This window comes from Lissotriton vulgaris, chromosome 10 (genome assembly GCF_964263255.1).
Source record: "Lissotriton vulgaris chromosome 10, aLisVul1.2, whole genome shotgun sequence".
In the NCBI taxonomy this organism is placed as follows: domain Eukaryota; kingdom Metazoa; phylum Chordata; class Amphibia; order Caudata; family Salamandridae; genus Lissotriton; species Lissotriton vulgaris.
Genome location: NC_141698.1, coordinates 667,544,409 through 667,571,378, shown reverse-complemented (window position 1 = coordinate 667,571,378; position 26,970 = coordinate 667,544,409). Strand labels below are relative to the sequence as shown.

Genomic DNA, 26,970 nt, shown 5'->3' with positions numbered 1-26,970 from the left:
TGGGGAGAGCCTTGGTTAGATCTATTCGCCACAGAAGAGAACGCGCAATGTCATCAGTTCTGGGCGTTGGAATTTCCAAGGCGGCATTTGCTCGGAGACGCTTTTCGTCGCGAGTGGAGTTGCGGTCTGTTGTACTCCTTTCAGCCTATACCACTTCTGCCCAGAGTGCTGAAGAAGATCAAGCGCGACCGGGCCCAAATTATCCTTGTGGCTCCGGACTGGGCACCAAGGTACTGGTATCCCGAGCTACTCGGTATGTCTGTCAGTTCCCCGGTTTGTCTGCCTCTTCAGGAGGACCTTCTGTCGCAGCAGCAGGGGACGGTCCTCCACCTGAACCTGTCCAGTCTCCACCTACATGCTTGGAGATTGAGCGGCGGCAGTTGAGGCCATGTGACTTGCCTCCTGAAGTCTGTACTGTGATTCTGGCAGCCAGGCGTCCCTCCACAAAGTCGGTATACGCCTGCAGGTGGAACAGATTTGTGGCATGGTGCACAGCAAAGGCTGTGGATCCTCTCTTCCCCCCCCCTCTTTCTGAGGTTCTCCTCTTCCTTCTTTCTCTTGCCCAGCAGGGCTCTGCTCTGGGCACTCTTAAAGGTAACTTTTCTGCCCTTTCAGCCTTTTTAAGGCTACCTGATCAGCCATCTTTGTTCAAGTCCCCTATTGTAAATAGGTTTTTGAAGGGCATCACACACGTTTCCCCCTGTTCCATTCGTGATGCCTCAGTGAGACTTGAACTTTGTTCTTACCTACCTGATGTGCGTTCCTTTTGAGCCACTTCATAACTGTCCTCTTCGCCTTCTTACTCTGAAGACTCCTTTCCTGGTTGCCATCACCTCTGCCAGGAGAGGGAGTGAGCTCCAGGCTCTTTCTTCCAAACCTCCTTTCCTTTCTGTCCATCCGGACAAGGTTGTGTTGCGGACAAGACCCTCTTTCCTGCCCAAGGTTGTCACAGCCTTCCACATCGGGCAGTCCATCACCTTGCCCACCTTCTTTCCGCCTCGCATCCCTCAAAAGAGGAAGAGCGGCTCCACTGTCTGGACCCAAAACGTGCGCTCTTGTTTTATCTGGATCGCACACCAGTTCCGGGTGGATGACCAACTCTTTGTTGGTTACATGGACGCTAAGAAGGGACAGACGGTACACAAGCAGACCATCTCTCGGTGGGTCGTGTTGTGTATCAATGCATGCTACTCCTTGGCTAAGAAGGAACCTCCTGTGGGGCTGAGGGCCCATTCCACTCTGGCCACGGCGGCTACTACTGCCCTGGGTCGGGGAGTCACCTTGCAGGACATTTGTCAGGCAGCTACGTGGGCCTCGCTGCACACGTTTGCAAGACACTACTGCCTGGACAGTCAAGTCCGGAGGGATGGCTTCTTTGGCCGTTCCGTCCTCCAGGACTTTCTGGTGGGATTATTGGTTCGCAGACCCACCACCGGGGTTGGTATTGCTGGGGTATCTATTCTAACGTAAGGAATCTAATACTAACCTGTTTCTTTCAGATTAACAAGTTACTTACCTTCGGTAACGATATATCTGTAAGAAACAGTAGTTAGCATTAGATTCCTTACCGCCCCACCCATCCTCCCCGTTCTGCGAAGCGATATCTAGGGTTAAGGTCACCCCCTTTCAGGTCCCAAGTTTCATGGCACCAGTGTTGGTTTTTATCATGGCTCTGCGTTTCTGGCACGGAAAAGCTGTGTATAAAAACTGACGTCCGCATGCGAGGACGGCATCTGAGTACTCCGGCGAAGTCATCGCGGCGCAGACGATGCCGACGACGGACGCGGAGCCGCAGACGACGCCTACCAACGCGCAGGGGTACTGCTACGCAAAAGTTTTCGGATCCAGTCTGACACCTGGGGATATTCTAAGGTAAGAAATCTAATTCTAACTACTGTTTCTTCCAGATATATTGTTACTGAAGGTAGTTACTTGTTCGTGTGCGCCTGCAAAGGCGCCAGTCGCGCTTCTATGCCGAAGCCGCAACCAATAGAAATCTCAAACACAGGCCCAACACCCAACGGAATCCGTAGAAGAGGAAACGGAACACCGGCAGGACACATCTAGCCAGACCGGTCTGAAAGACAGGAACCAATGCTCACCCTCCGTGTTACCCCACCACCCACTCCCCAAACAAATTTAAAAAAGAGTCCTGCCTCTCTCCCACACAACCTTCTCTTCGAGCGACCGCAACTGCAAACAAACATCTTTAAATAATACATGGTGCCTGCCATCCACCCACACCACTCTGGCTTCCCTCTGGCCTAAAGATGTGCTTTTTTTACTCCTCTGGAGCAGAGAGCCAGCATCACACGGGCAAGATCTCTCATAGCCCTGTTAAAGCAGTTTAGAAATTCCTTCAATGTAGAAACATTGGGAAACAATTTTTGTGTGCCATAGTTGCTCTGTCATGGCAGTGAATTACCAGATTTAGAATTGGTATTTAAGCCAGTGGCTCTGTGTTAGAGCCACCATGACAATCATACCATAGCTGAATGCAAAAGAGAAGAGACCCACATAAACTACTGTTCCCATGCAGCTTGAAACACAAGTTTGGTTGGTGACGTGATATAACATTGTCAGAACAGTAGGCAATGAAGTCGGAACTACCTCTTCTTCGTCTCATATACAGTGCCCTTTTTATACCTAAAACCCTGTAGAGACTTCTGTTTTATATTTAAAAAATGTGTATTTTGTGGATTTGTAGTAATCGCTGCTTTTCTGTCCTTTGTGCAGTTCTGGAAAATCTGTCCCATGGAGCACATTCTAGCTCGCCTTGAAGTTGATTCCCGCCCTGTGTCCCGGCGTATAGTAAACCTCCTGTTCAACTCTTTCTATCCTGTCAATCAACCAGAGGAAGTGTGGTGTGAGCGGTGTGTGACGCTAATCCAGATGAACCCTGCTGCAGCCAGAAAGTTTTATCAATATGCCTACGAGCATACTGCACCAACCAACATAGGTATTTATTTATTTATTTATTTTTGCAATTTGTTTAGCGCGCAAATACCCGGAGGTGTTTTGGCGCTATAAAGATCAGAAACTGCACAAACTAAAGCATCTATTGTGTAAACAACCAGGTCTTAAGTTGTTTCCTAAAAGTAAATAGCGTGGAGCAGATCTTAATACACAGAGGGAGTGAGTTCCACAGTCTGGCAGTAGCCACTATGAAGCGTCTGTCACCCCAGTTGACCTTTCTTGTGGGTGGGACGTTCAAAAGATGGGCTGAAGATGAACGGAGATTTCTTGGTGCCTCCGGAGGTTTAAATGCTGATTTGAGGAACCCTGGTCCCGTATTGTTAATAGCTTTATAAGCTATACATAGAGCCTTGAACTTTGTGCGACTTCTCACTGGGAGCCAGTGCAGATTGTGAATAAAAGGGGAAATGGAGTGATGTTTTGGAATGTTGAGCAGTACCCTGGCCGCAGCGTTCTGCACCAACTGAAGTTTATTAAGCACTTTATGTTGTTTATCTCGGTGACGGTTGACACAAAACGTGGTGGGGTGGGTGGAGGGACTGTGGTGTGAGCGCGGGGGAGCGCAGAGGGGGTTAATCATAAATTAATCTTACCAGACTGCCTCGTGCGTCGGTGTTCCTCTGCTTCTTTCTCCAAGCAGTCCCTGCGACAGCATCAGATACTCCCTATCCAATCCCTGTTCTGCTTTCATGCTGCATGAGAGCAGGGGCTACTGCCCTGGGTCGTGGAGTCCCCTTGCAGAACATCTGTCAGGCAGCTACGTGGGCTTCGCTGCACACGTTCGCAAGACACTACTGCCTGGACAGCCAAGTCCAGAGAGATGGCTTTTTCGGCCGTTCCGTTCTCCAGGACTTTCTGGTATGATCATTGGTTCGCAGACCCACCACCGGGGTTGGTACTGCTGGGGTATCTATTCTAATTCAAGGAATTTAATACTAACCTGTTTCTTTCAGATGCACAAGTTACTTACCGTCGGTAACGATATATCTGTAAGAAACAGTAGTTAGTATTAGATTCCTTATCGCCCCACCCATCCTACCCGTTTTGCGAACCGATATCTAGGGTTAAGGTCATCCCTTTTCAGGGCCCTAGTTTCATGGCACCAGTGTTAGTTTTTATCATGGCTCTGCGTTTCTGGCGCAGAAAAGCTGTGTATAAGAACTGACGTCTGCGTGCGAGGGCGGCGTCCAAGTACTCCGACGTCATCCCGGCGCCAACGATGCCGACGATGGACGCGGAGCCGCAGACGACGCCTACCGACGCGCAGGGGTACTGCTACGCAAAATTTTCCGGATGCAGTCTGACGCCTGGGGATATTCTAAGGTAAGGAATCTAATACTAACTACTGTTTCTTACAGATATATCGTTACCGAAGGTAAGTAACTTGTGCGTTAGGCCTCCAAATGTTTTTTGCTACGTCACTTGTGAGGCGGGCCTACTGTACCTATACTGTACTGTACTGTACAGGCAGTCATAAAACCTGTGTCAATGTGAGTCTCACTGTGCGCCTCTAATTGGCGCTGGTTTGAGTTGTTCCTGTTCGGAGACAATAGGCCAATTCGCAGTAGGTGGGGTAACATTAAGTGGGGTAGCATTTTTCGCAGTGAGCATTAAGTAGGGTAGCATTTTTCGCAGTAAGTGGGGTAGCAGTTTTATTGAGACAAGTGGGCGAACGCTGGGTTGTAGGAAAATGTTGGATTCCAGATATTTCCAGAAGTTCACGACACAGAAATGCAAGGAAAATGTACATATCTAGGCAGAGTCTGAGGTTTTCATGGCATTGTGGATAAGAAAATATTGTGGAATCCACCTGACGCACACCGTCTTGGACTGCCACAGGTGTTTACTTTTCAGAAGTGCCTAGATTTAGTAAGTTTCTCCAAGTGGCAGCTGACCTGAGCCTGATAAGTGCAGCCATTCAGCATAGAAGTTGGACGATATTAGGACGTAGCCCAACTCTGCCCTACCCATATGTAAAAAATAAATTACAAAAAAGCATCAAAAATCTAAATTCACCTTCTTGTCAAAAAGATGGGGATGCTTAAGGCCCCCGAGGGGCAGAACGACTGTTGGTGTTGAGGCTAGGCCTTATTTGTAGGTGGCTGGGCAGGCTACCCCCACACCTTGTAGCAATACAAAAAACTCCCTGGTGGGGCTTCCCACTTGGTGGTCCTGAATGAATCACTGCAAGGGTGGCAGGCTGCCGTATTACCCAGTATATACTGTGTGAAGCTTTAGCTCATGGGAAATGATTAGGTATCGCTTATATGGGTCACTGATTCCTTTTGCTGTACCAGATCTCATGGGGTGTTTTTTTTTGGATCTGGGGGAAAGCTAATAAATGGACTAGTTGGGTGGCGTCGGATAATGCTACAGAATCCTCTTTGGCTGGGCACTTTTCTCAATCATGTGATGGGCTAGGAGGGGTTTGGACGAAGGGATCCGATTGGCATCTTTCTGCTTGGGGATGTATAGCAGGGCTCTACTATACTTTAATTTTTGGAGCTGTAGGCTGACTTTCATTTACACCGCACTCAGTTCTTGTGCTTTCTACAGTTCTGTCATGCCTTATCTTATCAGCCCTGTAGGAAGCTAGGTTTGTGTTGCAGTACCCCGCCCCCAACACACATTTTGCTTGCTTTATGATGCAACTTTGACTGAAGTGTACTGCGTCCCTGCTCACCAGGTGCCCAGTACCATTCTTCTTTCTTTAAAAGCTGTGTCATGTCCCTAACACTGCATGTAATGGTTGTAAGTGACCCCTACAGCAGGCCTAACAGTTGTAAGGCATGGTGCGAAGTATTACATGTAAGGGCATACCTGCATGAGCAGATATGTCCCTGTGCTGGTCAGTGCAAGTGACTAGTGAAGCCATTTTAAACAATGTGGGGGACACTGGTGAAAACCACTTCCCGAGCTACATGATGGCTTCACTGAAAATAGGGATGTTTTGCTATCAATCATCTCATATTGTTACACCCACACTGATGCCAGTGTCGGATTTACCAATACTTGCACTGAGAGGGCACCTTAGAGGTGCCCTCTTAAAACCTACGAGCCTCTGGTGGGCTTGCTGACTGGTTTCTGCCAGCCTGCAACCTGAAATAGTGTTCTGACCTCCTAGGTGAGAGCCTTTGCTCTCAGGAGACACAGAACAAAAGCCTGTCTGGGAAGAGGGTGGTTTTCAAAGAAGCTTCTGCCTTTGGAATGCAAATCTGGCTCCCCTCAAAGGAGAGGAAGGCTCTCCCTCTGTCCTGAGCCATCTTCGCAACTGGACAGGTGGAAAAAATAGCCACTGGTAGGCGTGCCACCACCAGGCTAGTACCACCCCTAAGTTGGGCTACTGTGAGCATGATTTATCCGAAGTAGCCACCTTTGTGATTGCATACTTAGGAATTTTGGGACGGGTTATAGTGCTGTAGTGACTCCAAGGGGGTGGTAGCCCACTGGTTACTACCCTACACTCCCCTAAGACCCCTATATTTAATATTATGGGGAGTTCCTGGTGCCAGAGAAGCAGAAACTGATGACCTACAAAAAAGACACAAAGAGCCGCGGAAGACTGAACAGAGAACCTGATATTGTCTCATCCCTGCTGTCCTGTTGACAGTTTTCTGTCGACCCTGCACCAAAGATGATTCTTTCTGAAGCCGAGTGCCTCCAAAACCTGGGAGGACTGCCTGCCTTCAATAAAGGACAAGACGACATGTGAACAGCGGGCCTCTTCCAAAGAACTCCAAAGGAGAAGACTCTGAGGTCTCCGGAACTGCCAAAACCCGACACCCGAAGCCACCACTGCACCCGTTGCCTCCAGCTGGAGTTGAAGTGGGCCACCGCTGGCGACAAGGTCCCCAGCCCTCCAAATCTCGAGTCCATAATGGTGACACCCCTCATGGATGCCCCGATGTCTCCTGCAGCCTTTGCCCGCAGGTCCTGCGACTGCTTCCGGTAAGTGAAACCCGACGCCTAAAGACACCTCTGCATCCTTTGCCCCCAGGCCGTGGAGAAGAGGACCCCAGGTGTCTCCAGGTCCTGAGCATTGCTAGCCGTGAACCCCCCTCGTTGGGTCACCCGGACTGGCTTCATAGCCAGAAGAACCTGCAGCGCCTTTTTTTAAAAACAATTAAAACATTTTTTTACAGAGACCGATCTCCATTGAGACCTATTGCTCCTGACGCTGTTTTGCACTCAGCCGCCCTTGTTCTGCTGGTTGTGTACGGCTGGTGCTGCCTTGGACCTTGCACATCACACACCTTAAGTTCTGGAGATTGTGCCTGTAAGTCGATGTACTCAATCGGTTTGCAGAACTTGTTCTGTCTTACATAGGATAACATTGCAGAACTCAGAAATTGCACTGTGTCCACTTTTTAAAGTGAAAATAATTTATTTAAAAAATGCACTTACCTGAACTATTTTTCTCTGATGCCAAATCATAAATTAAGGGGCTTGGTATTTTTATAAATTGATGTGGATCTCCCTCTTGAGTTGTGCTGTCATTTACTATTCACGGTGTATATTTTGCAAATGTCTTGCACTCCTCTCTATTAAGCCTTCGGCTGCTCGACCACACTACCATCTAATAGAGCACTTTGGGATTTCTTAGCAAGCCCTTGTCCAAGCATAAGGCAACCACTATGCTGTTTACCTGTTATACCAACTTAATGACATATCACATAAAGAGCCAGCTTCCTTCACACCCTCTTTAGGGGAGGCCCCTTAGTACACCCCATGGAGATAAAAACCTGTATGTCCCCAGTAGGCCTCGACCTCGGATTTACAGGTCCCTAAAGTCACCAGACCTATTCTTGCCTCTCCGTACTCGCAGAAGGATGAAGATTGGAGGGAATCACTTATGGCAACTTGGGAGTTTGCTATCGCCACCTGGCTCTGCATGATCCAACTTAATGTTCTCCACATGACTTGTTTGATGCTAGAACAGCTGTGGAATGAGGGTAAACTCCCATCACCCACATGCCATCGCTGTGGTGCTTATAACGTAGAGTTCTATCATCTCCTTTGGTTGTCCCTGTCATACAATGATATTGGTTCCATATATTGTGGGGTTTTGGCAGATGTGTTGTGGAGGCCGATAGACTGTTTCCCTCAGATTGCGTTTTTTGGCCTAATGGAGAAGCTGGGGGCAGAAGAGCTGAAGACACCTGGTAGGGTTGGGGACCCTGTTGGGGAAGCACGAGATTGCCCGGAAGTGGATCTCGAGGACTGCTCCGGACTTTCATGCGTGGCAGAGTGCCATGGACTGGGATCTCAATGGTGGAGGAAACCTATGCGGCACGTGGCTGTCCTAAAAAATACTACAAAGTTGGGGGCAGATGGTGGAACCATTATGGGCTTCTGGGATGGTGATGTGGATTCTTTTATTGCTTTTTGATCGGGGACTATTGCTGCCTGCATGTGTTTTGTTTTGTCATGTTTATTTTGCATACAGTAATGCTATAATTGTATACAAATACAAATACAAAACTGAACACATTTTCCTGGTGTCTAGTAGACTTTGTGCCCCTCCATCGGGGCAGATTGGAGGAAACCCCTTCTATCTGGGTGTCAGAAAAACTGCTGGAGGCTATTTTTTTATTTTTTTTATTTTTTACAGTTTTTATTATGTCACTTGTCAAATACAATGCAGAGCTCTGTAACCTAGAGACAGACTACCACATGTTACACATAACATATTGCGTTGACTTTTGATATATACATTATGCAAAAACTGAAATAATAAATAAACAAATCCCCCCACGCCCGCACCGTCTTTGCATCACACTGATAATAATACAGATTTGCCTGCACATGAAAAAGCATTATCCGCAGGACCTTAGAGGTACAGGACCACAACTCCTGCTCCACTTAACAGTCAACTGCCACGTCCCTCACAGCAGGACACTCTAGGTCCAAACCCCGATACGTCGCCCACCTCCTCCAGATCTTAAAATGCTTCAGCGGGCATCCTCGTGCCTTCAAGATCAGAACCTCAAGACCCATATTGAAATCTAAACCATTCTTCCAAGCCGAGAGCTGAGGTGGAGCCCCAGCCTTCCAATTACGGGCAATGTCCAGTTTAGCCAGCGTAAAGCCCAGTAGCATCAGATGGCACTTATTAATATTCCCCCCCTCCATTATATGTAACAGCACCAGTTTAGGGGAGTGCGGGAGCTCCCACCCCAAGACCTCAGCAAGGCAGCCAAAAACCCCCGCCAGAACCTTTCAAGCACTGCGCTCTGCAAAAATTGTGTGAAACAGGGTACCATCTGCAGAGCCACTCCTGGGCCTCTATCAAGCCCACCCTTCACAACCTGATGCGGGTATAGTAAACACAGTGAAGATAATTAAATTGGATCGAAGGTGCATAGCTATCGCCGCTCCTCGAGGGGACGCAAGCGCTTCCTTCCAGTTTTCTACATCCAGGGGACCAAGGTCATCCTCCCACCTCACCCTAAGTTTATCTAAAGTGGTGGGGCAATTTGTCACCAGAGTTTGATATATCTTGGAAATTTTATGGGTCACCCATAAATACTTTAGCTTCAACAGGACTAAACTCTGAAAGAGACTCCAGATCCGCAATGCTGGGAAGGATGGCGTATCTAAACTGCAAGTATTGAAAAAGAAAATGTGTTTTCAGCACCTGATATTCAGGCTGAAGATCCTGGAAAGATTTTAAGACCGTGCCACGCATAACGTCCCCTAGGGTAGAGATCCCAATATTATCCCAGTCTCGGAAAAAAAAAACAAGCCTGCACGTTGTGGTAATCTGCCATTGGACCAAAGAGGAGTCTCCCGTGTCAGCCTGCCCCACCGCCCCATCCTGCGCAGGGCCTGCCTCCACACCTGGAAGACTACCCTCTTGGTGGACGGCAGTGTCTTGCAGATAGAGGCAGAATATAAGACTGTATGTAAGGAATAGGAACCCATCTGGCACAGCTCCACTGCATGGGCAGGATCAGAGCGATCCACATGCCACCATTCGTTCAATATATGGAGTTATGAGGCCACATATTAGGACTGGACATCCGAGGTGGCCAGCCCCCACAATACGTGGACTAATAACACGTCGGTAACGCTACCGTGGGTGCCCCATCTGCCCAAAGAAACTGTCCCAGGACCGAATGAACCTGGCGGAAACAAGAGGGCCTAACAGGGAATGGATGATTCTGTAACTGGTATAGCAAGCGCAGCAGCGAGACCATCTTAAAGATGGCCGACCGACCTGGAAGAGAAAGGCGAGATGAGACCAAATTCTCAATTCGCCACGCACCCGCACCCAGCTGCTGGGGGTTATTTGAATGCGTGGAGGCAAGGCCTGATGCCTGGGAGTGCCACTCACACCCATTCAGCTTTTATAAAAAATATCCCTGGTGTCAAGTTTGCTCGGGCCTGAGGGAGGGAGGGGAGCACTAACCCATAGTGAGGGGACAGTCCAACCCCATCCCTCCCCCCATCAATCAAACAGTCACTGATTTCTAGTGGGTGGATCCGTGCTTGGGGTTCGCCCTTGTGCGACGATCCCCAAGCAGGTGTCCACTAGTGAAAGGTGCAATTGGAAAGAGGAGATTCTTTCCTTTCTAATGACACCTCCCCTATCCAAATCGGTGCTTTGTACGGCTGAGATATGCCCCAAGCACTGGGATACTGTGAAAGTCAAATTAGAAGATTATCTCATTTCCGGGAAGAAAAAACATAGCCTTGGGTGCTGGGGAAGCTCTTCCCCAGCTCCTGAGGCTGAATTCAATAAAATGAAATCCCTCTGGTGCTTGCATCAGAGGGATTTCCTGCCTCTGTTGCCAGGACGTTCTGGAGCAGTCCTGAACACTGGTGCTGAGGATGGCTCAACCAAATCCATAGCAAGCAAGATGTTAAACTTTAAGGCACAGTTTACACATTCACCAGCTGACATGCATAAAAAGTGCTGTTTGTATTGAATAGGGCGACTTTGTATGCTGACATCCTTATATTCCTAATTTGAACAGCAGTCTTTGAATGAATACTTAAAACACTGATTTTTAAAGTGCAAGCTATCCTATCAGAGCTGTCATGTTTGGTAAGGAGCAACAAACATGTTAAAAATCAATATTTCCCTATAGTCATTAATCATGTCTAAATGCAATCCTTAGTATCAATATAACATTTAAACGTTGAGGAAAAATCACTGGGAAGTTTAAGGGTTAATAAAGCATTAAAAACAAACATAACATCTCTGTGTTTTATTGTATACACTTCCAGGCCACATAAAATGCAACAATAGAACCAGCCTCTGGAGTGTACTACACTCCAAGCTGTCAAACAAATGCTCCAGCTTTGGGTATGGTTTGGAAAAGTTGAAAATCCTTGGGGTTATAAATTCTGGGGAGCTGCTGCCTTCCTGCAACCCCAATCGCATTTTTAGAATATGTTGGTGTTGCCACTGATTATTGTGGGACACCACAAAACCGAGAAAAATATGTAGAGTACATCCCCGTAGTGCATAAAGGGACCTGCCTTCACCCCGAACATGAATTTTAGGTTAGCGCCTCAGTCCGCTTTTTTTTACAGGTGCAAGGCCTCGCGCAGCACGTCCTTTCCCTTTTCAGATCTTTTTTTAAATCGGAAGTGCCCGGTCCCACCTTGGCACCCCCCCTTGTTCAGTGCAGCTTGCAAAGTCCACCCTAGTTGCCCCAGTCGGCACGAGAGTTCGCAGCGTGCCTCTTTCCTGCCCGCTCCATGCAGGCATATTTTATCGTGTGTGATGGCCACCTGCTTCTCCCAGGCTTGGAGAGCGAAGCCCCTTGTTTCTTTCGGCATGCAAGAGTTGGTAGCGCAGTGGTGCTCCTCTCAATCTTGCGCTGTCCCCTGGGAAAGTGGGGTCTCTCGGTGGCAACTGAAGATATGGGGAGGGGGGTCTCACACTCGTCCCCTTCCTGGGATAAACTAATAAACCAATCTGGCACTGACCCCAGGCCCTGATCCAGCCCGGGTTAATTTTTCAAAGATGTGGCGGAGCCCACATGCTTCAATCCTCGTTGTGGGTCAAAGGACACCAGCCTTAAAAAGGCCATAACTCTGGCCCCATTGGGCCAATTTGGACAATCCTGGGCTTTTCTACCCCTGGTGGCGAGACCTATCCACCAACAGGCCTCTAGATTGGTCTACTTAGCAGGGAGTTGGTTCCATATCTTACTGCGCCAGCTTTCCTTCTGGTCATTGTCTGTGGTGCTCCTCTCCTCCTTTTGGGGTGCAAGAGTCCCAATCTTTCCCCCAATTGGTTCTCAGGGGGTGTAAGGAGTCTCACTGGCCCTTAGAGATACCCACTGGTCCTGAGTTCAATGGGGACAGGGTCCTTAGTCCCTTAGGGTATCTGGGGATTTGCCCTTCCAGATGTCTATGGCTGCCGTCGAACTTCCTGTAAAAAGCACCCTTACTCCTTTGTGCAATAGATTTTAAATGGGGGTGTAAGGTTCTAGCAGCTAGCCACACCTGGCCAATCGTAGAGTGCTGTATCACCTATCCGCGCCTGCCTTTCCCCCAAAACTTCAGAGAGGAGCTCACTCCTGTTTTGGCGCCAGTAATCTGGGCTTCCTCCTTTATTCAGTGGGTGTTGGTTGTCCTCAGCCCAATAGAGTGTGACAGTTAATTAGCAAATGCAAATTTTCTTCCCCAACCCATCCTCCTCTGGAGCTGAGAGAAGTACTGTTATCCCCTTCCCTGCAGGGCTAATTTCCCCGCTGTGCTGGGGGGGTGGGAGAGGTGCGCGCGCAGCGCCCCAGTGCTCGTGACGAGCTCGGCTCGTCATGACCACGCCCGTTCCAATGGAACGCCCAGCAGGCGAATTATCCCTGCTTTGGCGCGGCACAACGGTCATGACGAGCTAGCATGGGAGAGGTGAATTACTCTCTGTGTGGGAAGGCCTATGTTCCATATGCTGAGGGGTAATGTAATTAACTTGGCCCAGCAGGCTTGATGCTGTCCTCTTTGGTAATAGGTAGAAATGTCTTTGTGTGATGATTGATACCGTCTTCCTGCAGATTGAAACCTCTTTGAAACATGAATATTGCCAAAAGCAAAACAAAATGAAACAGTAGTCCAACTAGCACAAAAAAGCACAATCTACTAAAGAATAGAACGAAAGCTGTGGTTCAAGATCCACCATGGTAGAAATAAAGATTTAGACAAAACAATTTACTAGGGACTTTTTGCTAAATCAACCTTTTTGCCGGACTTCCAGAATATTAGAACAAATCTCCCTCTTGCCTGCCATGGAAATGTTTGGAAAGTCTTACTGCGGACGACCTAAATGCGCTGCAGTGCACATTAATTGTTAACTGTACCTTAAACAGGTTCTAAACGACAATAACCATAATAGCTTGTTTTGTGGTTCTTTTACCTTTATTTTATTTTGTCGATCTGTAAACGTGTTCTTGTGAGTGAGCATTTTTTTATGCTGTATTTTTATTTATTTTCTGTTTTCAGCTAAATTAATGCTGACGATCCGTCGTTGTTTAAATGCCTGCATTCAGCGAGCAATGAAGGAGGCTAGAGGAGATGCTAATGAAGAGGAAGAAAGTGAAAAAGAAAATGCCAGTGTAAGTATGTTTGCTGTAGATGCACTATATGGAAATCATGCCCCGTACTTCAGAAGTAGAACATGTTCACTCCAGTGTTTACATGCAGGATGTTTATAGATTGACATAAAAAACTAGGCTGTTGCAGTGTTTGTTTTTGTAATGTTCAAAATACTAGTGCAGTCCTATTTTTTTAACTTTACACTTCACAAGTACTTTTGCCTTTCAGGTCCTAGACGAGGTGTTATCAACTCATGACAGTGCATCCATGGCAAGTTTGTTGGAGATTGTGGTCATTCTTTGGAGAAGTATTCATAAGGCCTTGGACCAGAATGAAGAAGCCAAAACTTATACAATTGAGAAGTTTTCTACCGTGTTACCAGAGTATTTTAGAATATTTAAGGTAACATTTGTGCATTAAACGTTTAATTGTTGATCTAAATATCTGTGATCAATTTTTACTAGCTCTTGTTAATCTTCTGTTGCTCACTGAGGCACACTGAGGCACAAACTTTAACCCATATTGGATGGCAGAGTGCACCATGGATGTTTAGGCAATTACATTCAGTCTTTCATGCCTAGTGCGTGCTTGATGCTATCTCAACACTATGATCTCTGTTTCTTTTGTTTATTTATAATGTTTCTTGAGATAGTGCTTAACCCGTTCCGTGCTCCCTCCCTGGTGCTGCGAACAACCGTTGGGCGACGCAGCCCCGCCCACCCTTTAGAACGCCCGCACCGCGGCGGAATTGCCGCCGCGGTTAAGGCATTAAAGACCCTGGAAACAGGGTGGCAGAGCAGATTTCAGAATGTTATAGAATAATAGTGAACAAATAAATACAGGTCATAAGGCAGGAAGTAACTATAAACTAACCGATACTTAGGCAAATTGCAGTTTGTCTTCTGTGACTTTTGATCACTCTGGGTTTAGAAGCAGAAAGTTTTGCTTCAGCCTTTCCTGCGCACGTTGCACAGTTGCTTCCTGGGACCATTGGTTCATTGTCAGTATGATGCTTGATGTGCTATGATCTCTAAACGATTAAAGACTCCTTAGTTGAGTCTTCTTCTCAATATCACAGTCTGAGCTCCATTTGTTTCATGCTGTGGGTCAGTAGGATAATACAGCCATATTGTACATTCTTGCACTAGAGTAGTGAATGATTATTGCAATATATTAAAGAAATATCAGTGTGGTAGTCTCTGTCCTATTCTTTGCAAGACTAGCAAAGGAGAAAATGAATAATATTGCATGTCTTGTAGCTGGTATGATTGTTAATCTAGAAGGAGCACATGCATCCGGTCTGAGATCGTATGGCTTAAGTCTTGTGAGGAGAAGTGTGGCTTACCGGTTAGAGGCGGCAGACCCAGAAGCAGAGGTTGGCCTGGGACCAGGGTTCAATTCCCGACGCGGCAGGGTACGGACCAATGTCAGCGGGCTCGATAAATCTCGCCTCGGTGCCTCTCTAACCATGGGTCCCACGCTGCAACTCTGGACAATAGCTTGCTTAATCTCCACAACGCCCCCTCACTGCCGGGGATGCTTGGCTTCACCTTGAGGATGCCCAATAGGGACCATCTCACAGGGAAAGCCAGGACGGGTTCCCCAGCGGTACACAGCGCCAAGAAACCCCAGGGCGAACGTGCGCTCTACAAATTCATACTAACATAACATAACATATTACAAAAATATTATCCTCTTTTTGTTTGTGTCCTACCCTTGTCATAATTTGTAGAACAATTCTCTTCTGCTGGCCTCAAAAGTCATTTGAGATGACCGCTGTGGATGTTTAACTATCTGTGGATTAAAACCAAGCCATTCTACCCCACCATTTCTTCATCTGATCATGTGAGACATTGCTCGAAGTCTACATGCACTGTTGTTTATAATATCAGTCATTTTGTGCGTAAGCTTTTTTAGCATCAGAACACCAACCCTGCCAAATTGGTCCTTTTTACATCTTGCCTACACACAGCTTTAGCTACCTGTTTACAAAAGACCTATTGTTTTTCTTTTTTGATTTAGATTCAACTTTGTTCCGCCCCTTGCTCGTGATTCAATTGCTTTGCTGTTTACCTCTCTTCCCTTATCCTGATCTGATGGCTTTACACCCTAATGTGGTTGTCCCGCCAAAAAGTATTTCGGTCTTGCTGTGTTTTGACTGGATCATTTGTATCGTTCACTGCCGATGTCATGACCTTGCAGGCATGAGGGACTATCTTTGTTTCTCCCTTTTGCCCATGCTCTGCTATAGGAAGCTGGGTACTTGTTGCAGTACTCCCCATCCCACTTTTTGCCAGATATTTGATGCTCCTTTGACTGAAGTGTACTGTGTTCTTGCTAACCAGGTCCCCAGTACCAGTGGTCTTTCCTAAAACTGTACAATTGTTCCCCCAATTGACAAAACCTTTATCACCCACTGTAAGTCTCTAGAAAATGGTACCCTGGTACCTAGGGCCTGCAATACTAAAGAGGGAACCTAAGGGCTGCAACACGAATTGTGTCACCCTAAGGGGCCCCTCGCCAAGCACATGCAAGACTTCCATTGCAGGATGCGTGTCTTGGTGTATACAAAAGTGAAAACATGACATGACACACATCCCTGTGTGCCATGTTCCCTACCACTGCATGTGGTACCTGTAAGTTACCCCTACATCAGGCCTGACAGTCCTAAAGCATGGTAGTGGAATTCCTAAAGCCCGACGCTCAGGACATATTGTTTGGGGTCAAGGGCAACCCCCTGCTTCACTAACCCTTTGGCTGCTCAAACTTGTATTTATAGTTAATTAATGCAGAGCAAACACAAGGAGATGATGGACGAAGCGCTGAAACCTTTCAAACAAAGCGCTGAAACCTTTAAAATGCTCACCCCCAGTCACAGATCTGGGTTGAATCCATAATCGTTCTTTAGTTCTCTTTGCCACCCCAGTTCAGACCTGGCCATATGGAAATCCGCCTTGAACCTGTTCGTGATAGGGCCAGTTCAGCCCTAAATGACAATCCAGGTCTTCCCTGAAACGAAAACAAGAATCCTTTATTATTAGGGTGAGTGCTCTAAGGAAATGTAAGCTCTGACTGCAGCTGGTAAAAACCCCTAAACATGCGAGTTAGTAGGCTTGCACAGGATCAAAAGGGCATTTCAACCCTGGAACTATTGCTTACTGCTACCTCAAGCCCCAGTATCTGCAGAAAGGTGGCAAAATAAGAGACTCTTGTATTCAAACCCTTTAATAGTAGGAGTCCTTTCATAATCAGAGAGACTATTATCAAAGCTCCGATGTAATTAGAATGATGCCATAATTGTTGCTGCACAGTGTGGCACCAAAGAGACATGGATTTTTTTTACAGGACAAGTAGATTTATGAAGCAACCTGTCTCCTGGACATGTAGATATTTGATTAATTCCACACCCCTACAGGGTGCTTAGTACTACATGTGAGGGCATACCTGCATGAGCAGGTGTGCCCCTGTGCTGGTCAGTTCCATTACTGCCAGTACATGTGACCATGGAAGCCATGGAAAAACATGTGCTGGACATTAGTGAAAACGAGTTCCCCAGCTACATGATGGCTTTACTGAAAATAGGGATGTTTAGTATCAAACATCTCTTATTGGTAAACCCACACTGATGCTAGTTTTGGGTTTACCAACACATGCACCCAGAGGGCACCTTAGAGGTGCCCTTTGAAAACTTACCAGCCTATGGTGTGGTTGCTGACTGGTTTTTGTCAGCCTGCCACCTGAAACACTGTTCTGACCTAGGGTGAAAACCTTTGCTCTCAGGTGACCCAGAACAAAAAAAAAGTCTGTCTGTAAAGAGTGTGCAATACCCTCTCCTACAGGATGAAATGATGATTAGTCTCCTTGGGCCATGGAGCTTCAAAGAAGCTGCCCCCTGTGGAAAGCGAATCTGGCTCCTCCAAAGGAAAGGAAGCAACGCCCCCCCCCCCCTCCCCCCCCCCAACCACCTGTCCTGAGCCACTTTGGCACCTGGACAGGCGGGAGAATTTACTAGTCAGATAGGCGTGCCACCTCCAAGCTAGTATCACCCCTAAGGTGGGCTTCTGTGAGTTGCACATGATTTAATACCCTAAACTCCCTTAACGCCCCTAAACTCAGTATTTAGGGGAACCCCTGCCTCTAGGAAAGCAGATCCTGACGACCTACGAAGAAGGATATGAAGAGCCGTAAAAGCAGAAGACTGAAGAGGGCACCTGGCTCTGCTCCAGCCCTGCTGTCTTATCTGTCGAATCTGTGTCAAAGACAACTCGTCCTGCAATAAAGACCAAGACTTCCCGAGGTATAGTGTGACTATTCCCTGCATCCTGCAAAAACTCCAAAAGAAAAGACTTTGAGGCCTCCAGAACCACCAAAACCTGACACCTGAAGTCACAACTGCACCTGTCCTCTCTGGCCTGAGTTGAAGTGAGCCACCAAAACCAATGAAGCTCCCCAGCGCTTCAGAGATCCAGGCCATAGTGGTTTCACCCCTTGTAACTCCCCAATGTCTCCTGCAGCCTCAGCACGCAGGCCCCCTTGACTGTACTCGGAAAGAGAAGCCTGGCAACTAAAGACATCTTTGCATCCGTTGTCCCTGGGCCGCAGAGAAGAGGACCTCAGGTGTCCTTCTGTCCCTCAGCTTCACAAGCCTTGAACCCCCTTGTTAGTTCACCCCAACTGGATTTCAGCCAGAGCCTGCAGCTGCTTTTTACAGAGACCGATCCCCATTGAAACGCGTTGGGCTCCTGATGCTGATTTGTAACTGCACCCTGCCGCCTCATGCCTCTGGTGGTGTACTGTTGGTGCTGCCTTGGATCTTGCCCACCACTCACCTTAACTCCTGCAGATTGATCTTGTAAGTTGATGTACTGTACCTGTTTGCAGAACTTGTTCTTCCTTCCATAGGATGACATTGCATCACTCAGAAATTGCAGTGTCCACTCTTTAAAGTGAAAAGAATTTATTTTCAATAACTCACTTACCTGAACAATATTTCTCTGATGCCAAATCGTATATAAAGGTACTTGCCATTTTTATAAATTGGTGTGGATCTCCTCCTTGAGTCGTGCTGTCCTTTATTAATCATTGTGTGTATTTTGCAAATGTCTTGCACTCCTTTGTCTTAAGCCTAAGGCTGCTTGTAGGAAGCTGGCTCTGTATGTTTTATTACCACAAGGTGGTTATACGTGCACAGAGTCCAGGGTTTCCCAAAAAGTGTACAGGGCTCAATGTAAAACCCAAAGTGCTCTATATGTATTAGTGTAGGCGAGCAACCGTAGGCCTAACACAGAGGAGTACAAGACATTCATTGCCTAATTTATCAATAATGGACACACAACACAAGAAGGAGAACTTTTCAGCACACTTCAATGTTATCCTATAGGAAAAAAGTATCACAGTTAAACAGGTAAGTAATGCACTTACAATCAGTTTTCGGAACCAAAAGTCAGCCTGCGCCAAGGATCAGGTGAGTACCAAAACTGCACCACCAGCGGCAAATGAGTGGCCAGATGCAGAAGTCGAAATTGTAGTTTGGTCCAATGCTTTTCAACAGACTGGGGTTGCCTATGTGTACAGGTAAGTAGGTCAGTGGCAGCGGACAATCTTTGGGAGTTAGATTAAGCACAGGGTTGGGGGGGTGGACAAAGCAGCACCAAACATAAACCACCGGTGGCACAGGGGTGGTTCTGTAAATTTCCAATGTCTGGTGCCCAATACTTTTCAATGGGGACTCTTCTTTTGGCACAGAGGCTGCAGGTGTGGCAACAGAGGTTACAGGGGGAAGATCAACGAAGATCAACGACAGCAGGGGTAAGTAGAGATGTAGGAGGGTCGTAGGGGCTCTTTTCGTTCAGGTCAATGGTGCCTTTTGACGATGCAGTCTTCTTGCTGGAGCCAGGCATGGTCAGGGAGAGCCTCGGGATTCACACTGCAGGCGCGGGCATGCAGATCAGGAGAGGTCAGCCAGCACTGGACACGAGGTCAGGATCGCTGAGGAGACTTCACTGCACAAGTGAGCTACTTGGGAGGTGGGCGTTGGGTGCAGAGTGGGCAGGAGACTCTGGTCCCCCTGGATCCATGGTCCTTGGAGTTTGTTTCACCTTGGACAGACCTGCTGTCTATAGGAGATTGGAGTCTTTTTCGATGGCAGCAGTCCTCCCAGGGGTTTCAGAGGTCACTGGCTGCAAGACTGGTTGCAGGTTCACAGAAGCTAGAGGCAAGTGATATGTCAGGGGCCAAGGCAGTCGTTGTCTTTAGTTTTCTCTGCAGGGTTGTCTTCTTGATCCTTAGGCCATCACAGATATGGATTCTAGGTCTGGGGGAGCCACCTAAATGCTAGCTTTATGGGTGGTTTAGGAGAGTAGCAGGTGGGGCCAATGTGCACCTTACCTTGGGTGACTACACCATCTATTATGCCACCCTCCTGTGGGATGGGGCATAGACCTAGCCCCGATTTGAGCCCCCCCCCCCCAATCTTCAAGATGGTGGGGTCTGAAAGATGTGCTTCACCTCGCCTCCCCCACCTTAGAGTTTGGGTTGGCAAAGGTAGGCACACCACATATTCTTCTATTGTTTCCCGCCAGTTCAAATGCCTGCTGCCTTTGTAATGAAACCCCCAGAGTCTGGGGGTTGCATTACAAGGGCCTCAGGCCTTTGAAGATTCCCTCTTCGAGCACAGACCCATCCTGGGTAGGAGGTGTGGCACCTCTGCCCAGGATGTGCATTGCTTCTGGTCCCAGAGAGCGGGGGTTTTCTACCTGGGGGTTCAGAAACATGTCTGGTGGTGGCTGGCTGCCTACAGCCGGTCAGAGACCTCACCAGGGTTGATATGTTTTCAGGGGGCACCTCTGAGGTGCGCTCTGGGTACATGGTACAATAAATCCCTCACCTGCATCAGTGTGAAGTTATTGAAAGGAGTAGTTTAGCACCAAATACTACTGCGTTTAGTGAAGCCATCCTGGTGCTGTGGAACTCGAGTAGTATTAAGGCATGTATCCCAATATTGTAGGGGCATATCTGCTCATGCAGCTATGCCCTCACCTGTGGTATAGTATGCCATGCATTAGGGCTGTGAGGCCGGCTAGAGGGGTGACTTACCTATGCCTTCAGACATTGCTGGCTGGCTGGCATGGCACCCAGGCAGAGTGTCATATTGACTTTGTTGTTTTCTCCCTCACAAGCTCATGCAAGTGGCAGTATCATGGTCTCCACCTTCCAGGCCTTACGTACCCAGGGTACCATGTACTAGGCACCTACAGGGGGTAGAAGTACCAACTAGGGGTTTGTTTTTAAGGAAGAAGCACTGGCACAGGGGGACTGGTTGGCATGGACTTTGTGCTCTACAATCGAAAACACATCCAAACCAGGCAAAATTGGGAGCCAACAATGCAAAAAGAGGGACTTTCTCACACTGCTTGACAACACTACTCCCTAAGAGAGCACTTTGGGATTGCATAGCAAGCCCCTGTCCGCATACAAGGGAACCTCTGGACTCTTTACACGGAATATCAGCTTATTGATATATCACATAATGAGCCAGCTTCCTACGCCCGTTTTCACTCCGGCGCTACTATCTTTATTTAAAAACTATGCATGCCCCTGAGCCCGCTTGACCTCTCAGACCTTTTGCTTTGTCCACCAACCACTGCTCTACATGTGAACTTTTATCTTTGCATGCTTTTTTTTTTTTTTTTTTCAAAACCATTTTTATTAGAGGTTCAATCAAGTACAGGCACAGTCCTCCAAAAACAGGAGGAGACTGTCAACAGTAAGCATGAAAAGGCACATTTATGGCATAGCATCGAATCCCCTCGGATATAGCAATATTCAAAACAAAAGATACATAACCACCCACCAACCCCCCAAAAACCCCCCCCAATCCCGACTACTGCCCACCCCTTATCCCTCCCTAACCCCGTGCACGTGATCATTAGTCAACCAGAGTAGAAGATGTACATAGGTGGGAAATGTTTGCGGGGACACCCCCGAGCCTCATAAACAGGCTGTTCCAGTCCCATGATAAAGTCCAGGCCCGCCTTCCAGGCACTAAGGGGAGGGGCTCGCTCGCTTTTCCAGGCCTGTGCCAGGTCCCTCTTTGCCACCACCAGTCCCAGCAGCAGTAGGTGGCGCTTGTACATGTTGCCCCCAACATTTTCTAACACATGCAGAAGGCCCAACCGGGGCGTACGGGGCAGATCCCAACCCAGCACCTCAGATAGGCAATCCCAAACCCCGGCCCAAAACCGAGTCAACCGCTTACAAGACCACACAGTATGAAGGAGGGTGCCCCTCTCTGAACCACACCGCAGACATTCCGGGTTTGCAATTAGGCCCGCCCGCCACAGCCGCTCCCTCGTAAAATAGGCTCGATGCAGATATTTGAATTGGATAAAGCGGAGGCGGACTGCAATGGCAGCCCCCCGGGGGGATTCAAGGGCTTCGCGCCAATCGTCTTCGTCTAAGGGGCCGACATCGGCTTCCCATAGGGCCTTCAGTGTCGAGAGTGAGGGGGAGCAGTGCGTGACCAGGGATCGGTAGATCTGGGAGACTTTTTTGTCTCCCAAGTCACCCATAAACAGCTTTGCTTCTATGGGACTGAAATCTGGGAGCTGCTCCAGCCCTACTAGGCTAGGAGTAAGGGCGTGGCGAAGTTGGAGGTAGCGAAAGAACTGGGACCTGGGCATGTTAAATTCGGTGCTGAGCTCCTGAAAGGATTTAAGAGCGGTGCCGGAGAGGACATGCCCCAAGGACGAAACCCCAATTGCGTCCCAGCCGTCAAAGCCCTGCAGCGACGCCAGCGCCGGCAGCAGGCCATTACGCCACAGCGGAGTCTCCGCCGTCAGTTTGCCCCACCACCCCATGCGGTGTAGGGCCCTCCGCCAAACGGCAAACACTACCTGGGTAACACGTGGGAGCGACCGTCTCCTCCTGGCCGAGTACAGCAGAGTGTGCAGGGAGGCGTCGCCCATCAGAGCGTGCTCCAGGGCGTAGGCCGGGTCACTGCGGTCCCCATACCACCACTCATTGAGCACCAGGAGATGGGAGGCCTGATAGTAGGACAGCATATCCGCGGTGGCCAAGCCACCGCAGTAGGTAGAAAGGAAGCACGTACGGAGCGCCACTCTAGAGGCACCTCCAGCCCATAAGAATCTGCCTAACACGGAGTCAACACTGCGAAACCACTGCGGGTCAATCGGGTAGGGATGATTCTGCAGCTGGTAAAGAAGACTGGGCAAGGCCACCATTTTGAAAATGGCCGACCGGCCGTAGATGTTAAGGGGCATACGTGTCCACGTTTTGATGTCCAGCTGGACCCGGTCCCAGACCGGCTGAACGTTCCGGCCCCACGCCTCTGTAGGCGAGGCAGAGAGGAAGACTCCCAAGTATTTCACCCCCTCTACTGCCATCCGAAGGGAGGCTGCCCACTGAAGGTCCACCGCGCCATCACCCAGCACCCAGAGAGTCGATTTGCGTGGGTTAAGATAGAGTCCCGACGCCCGGCCGAAATTCTGCATCAACTCCAACACCCGGGGGCCCGTATTCCGAAGGTCGGACATAAAGAATAACACGTCGTCCGCATACAATGCGATGCGGTCCGTGAGGTCCGTATTCCAGACGAAACCCCGATACAGCGCGTCAGCGCGGATCCTAGCAGCCAGCGGCTCCATGGCCAGCGCGAATAGGTAGGGGGAGAGTGGACACCCCTGACGTGTGCCCCGGGTGACCGGGAATCGTGCCGAGGCCGCCCCCGAGATCCGCACCGAGGCAGTAACCTCCGTGTAGGGCAAGCGGACGTAGGAGATGAAGACCGGGCCAAGGTTCAATAGCGGTAGAAGAGTGAACAGGAAGGTCCAGCTGACTGAGTCGAAGGCGCTGTCGATGCCGGCCAGCAACAAAGCCGCCTGGTCCTCTGAAGCACCGATAGCATCAATCGCCGCCTGCGCCCGCCGTATGTTGTGTCGAGTCGCCCGATGCGGCATAAAGCCAGCCTGATCAGGGTGAACAAGGGCAGTGATGTGGGGGAGCAGGCGGTTCGCGAGCGCTTTGGCCAAGAGCTTGGCCTCGAAATTAATAAGGGAGATAGGTCGGTAGGAATCGTGACGGTCCGGGGGTCGCCCCGGCTTCTGGAACACAACGATCTCGGCATGCCGCCAGTCCGGTGGGAGGCGGCCCTGCCCGCGCGCCGTCTCCAATGCACGGAGATAATGTGGCCCGAGCTGCAGATGGAATTTTCTATAGAACTCACTGGGGAAGCCGCTCGGTCCAGGTGCTTTGCCCACATTCAACTGACCCAGCGCGTCTCCGAGTTCCTCTGCCGTCAGGGGGAGGTCAAGAGCATCCCGCACCTCATCAGACACCGCAGCGGGGGGGACCGAGGCAAGATAGTCAGCGACGGCAGCGGGAGCGAGAGCCTCCCGGGAGGCATATTGACACCTATAGTAATTCGCAAAGCTTGCGGCCAGAGTGGCCGGGTCCGTAATAGCCACACCCGCAGCGTCCACAAGGCCTGGGAGCGTGAGGGGCTGCAGGGTTTGTTGACACAACCGATGAAGCATCGTGCATGATTTGTCGCCCCACTGATATACCCGGCTACGGGTGGCCAGCCACGCTTGTCGGGCCTCATTCAATAAGACCGAAGAGTGTGTTTGCTGCGCTTGCAGGAGTCGTCGCAGGGTGACATCATCCGCCGCAGCTCTGTAGCGAGCTTCTAGTTCTTCCACTCGCTCCGCCGCCGCAGCAATGCCCTCCAACCGTGCCCGGCGAGCCGACGCGCACCAAGCCAGATCGATACCCCGCAATGTGGGTTTCATGGCTTCCCAGACCGTCACCGCGTCTACCCCTACATTCAGATTATCCTGCCAGTACTGGGCAATAGCGCCACGAATATGCTGGGAGTAGTCGGGTCGCTGCAGATGCCATGTGGACATCCGCCAACGGAAGGGCTGGCGTGGTCTGTGCAGGTCTATCTGGACCGCCACCGGGGAATGGTCGGAGAGCCCGCGAGGCCGTATCGCCGCCCCCTTCACTCTGGCAAGGTAGGCCCGTGGGACGAAGACATAATCTAAGCGCGAAAGGGAGCCATGAACCGCTGAGACGTATGTGTACTCGCGGCGCTCTGCATGCAAATGCCTCCATACATCAACCCAACCCAGCACATCCAACATAGCACCCAACCGCGTAGGAGGGGGGACAGGCGCCACCCCGAGCCTCCGCTGACGGTCCACAGCCACATTCACAACATCATTCCAATCGCCGCCAATTACCGCCAGGGAATCAGGGAGTTCGGCCCATAATGCGAATAGCCGTTCAGCCAAAGCCCACTGCAGAGGGGGGGGAGCATACACACACCCAAACACCACCGGCTCCACACCCACTCTCCCTTGGATGAACACAAAGCGCCCCTGAGGGTCAAGCCACTGGCGCTCGTGTGTGTACGCCAGGCGCCTATGTACAAGAATAGCCACCCCCCTGGAGCCCCTGGCAAACCCTGCATGGAACACCTGGTGGAAGCCAAAGCGCTGGAGACTGAGGGCCTTCGTACCCAGCATGTGTGTTTCTTGGAGCATGAGCACGTCAGCAAGATCCCTTTTGGCCCAGCGTAGTACCGCCCCCCGTTTTATCTTATCTAAGAGACCCCGGACATTCCAGCTAAGAATATGCATGGCGGCGCCAGTAGGCGCCAAGCGAGGGACGTCAGCCATCATCTCGATACATCAAACCCCGGCCCCCGGCCCTGGCCCCAATCCCCACAGTAGCATAGGTCAGAAAGATCACGTGCACCCCAACAAACAGTACCCCAATACCCTCACCCCTCATACTGCCAACCCCCCCTACACAGCACCAACCCATCCCAGACCCCCCACCCCCACCCCAATACCTCAAGAAACAATGAAGTACCTGTCGCGGCATGCTATAGTTTAGGCACTAAACAGAGCACCAAAAGGTAGGCACGCCAATGGATCCCACTTAACCCTCAAATACTAACCAAGCACACACCCCAAAACAAGAACCTCCCCAACCCCAACAGCAGGAGGCAGCCCACCAAACATGCCCCCCCCCCCCCCCAATCAATAAGCAGCAGTGATAACATCACGAATACAGTGCATTGGTCCACAAGAGTCCCGCTGAGGCCCGTACAGGCCAAGTAATACTGCACCAGATCTGGCCCGGACCGTTGAACAGCAATCCGCCGTCTCAGCAGGTGGCCCCAAGAGAGATGTAGAGATCAAGGGTCAGCCGTCAGGAGTCATGACCCCCCGCCAGAGTGGTCCGTCTCCGGCTGTGTGTCGCCCAAAAGAGGGTCCCGAGACAGGGATCTCCGCCTCGACCGGGACTTGCGGTGCCGCTTCCCTTTGGCCCGCTGATCGCCCCGCTCCTGAGAAGAACTGCGGGAAGAGCCGGAGTGGAGCCCCGGCTGAACATGCGGGCGAAGCCGGACCGCCTCGTCAGTCCAAGCAAAGACGGCCTCCGGGGTATCAAAGAAGTGTGTCCTCGAGTTATAGATGACCCGAAGGCGGGCCGGATACAGTAGGGAGTATTGGAGTTTTAGGCCCCGGAGCTTGGCCTTGGCCGCCAGAAAGGAGTGCCGCTGCTGTTGAACTAGCTTTGTATAGTCAGGGAAAATCATGATTTTGCAATTATCGAACAGTAGGGTGTCCTTGAGCCTCGCCTCTCGAAGGATGACATCTCTGTCGTGGTAGTTCAGGATCCGGGCTATGATCGGGCGAGGCCGCTCCCCAGCCGGAGGCTTCTGTGTCAGGGCCCGGTGGGCTCGTTCCACCACAAAACAGTTTGATAGGACGTCCGGGGGCAGCCAACTCTCCAGCCATCGGGAAAGGAAGACGTCCATAGGCCCCTTCTCGCAGCCCTCCGGAAAGCCCACAAAACGGAGGTTAATTCGCCGTGCCCGCCCTTCGGCGTCCTCCACCCGGAGCGCTAGGCCCCGCTGCGTCTGTTCCAGATCGGCGACCCTCTTCTTCAGGGCATCGACATCACCCTCCACCGTCGTGACCCGGGTTTCTGTCTCCGTGATGCGGGTCACCGCGTTGCGGAGGTCTTGGCGCAGTAACATCATGTCGGCGCCCACCGCGCCGATCTTCGCGTCCAACATGTCCCGGGATTGCGTGATGGCCGTGAGCAACGCTGCATTGTCCGGGCGGGCCGTCTGACTCCCCCCGGCCGCCCCAGCACCATTCCCGGGGCCGGTGAATTTGTCGATGGGTCCCGTTGTGGCCGGGTTGGAGCCGCCTTTGCCCCTCGTCATGGCCGCCAATGGGGAAGGTATCCGCTTCGGGTCACCTCGCAGAGAGAAGCAGCAGGAGGAACGAACACAGGTGCAGGCCGTCCCACGTCGTCGGGAGAGAATGCCGACCCTGGAGCGATGGGGGGGCTCCCCCTCTCACCGAGGCGCCGGGGCCACCAAGCCAGAGCCCTACGCTGGATCCTCCG

General features: G+C 50.2%; 1 protein-coding gene across 1 annotated transcript in view; it reads left to right on the top strand.

The window, feature by feature from the left end:
- The window catches only part of NCAPG2 (non-SMC condensin II complex subunit G2), a 431,039-nt gene that overhangs the window by 150,256 nt on the left and 253,813 nt on the right, over nt 1–26,970 (top strand). The window contains exons 14-16 of the mRNA XM_086941500.1: nt 2,737–2,959; nt 13,432–13,544; nt 13,753–13,926. Of these exons, the coding sequence (XP_086797626.1) occupies nt 2,737–2,959; nt 13,432–13,544; nt 13,753–13,926 (510 nt within the window). The remainder of the gene's footprint in view (nt 1–2,736; nt 2,960–13,431; nt 13,545–13,752; nt 13,927–26,970) is intronic.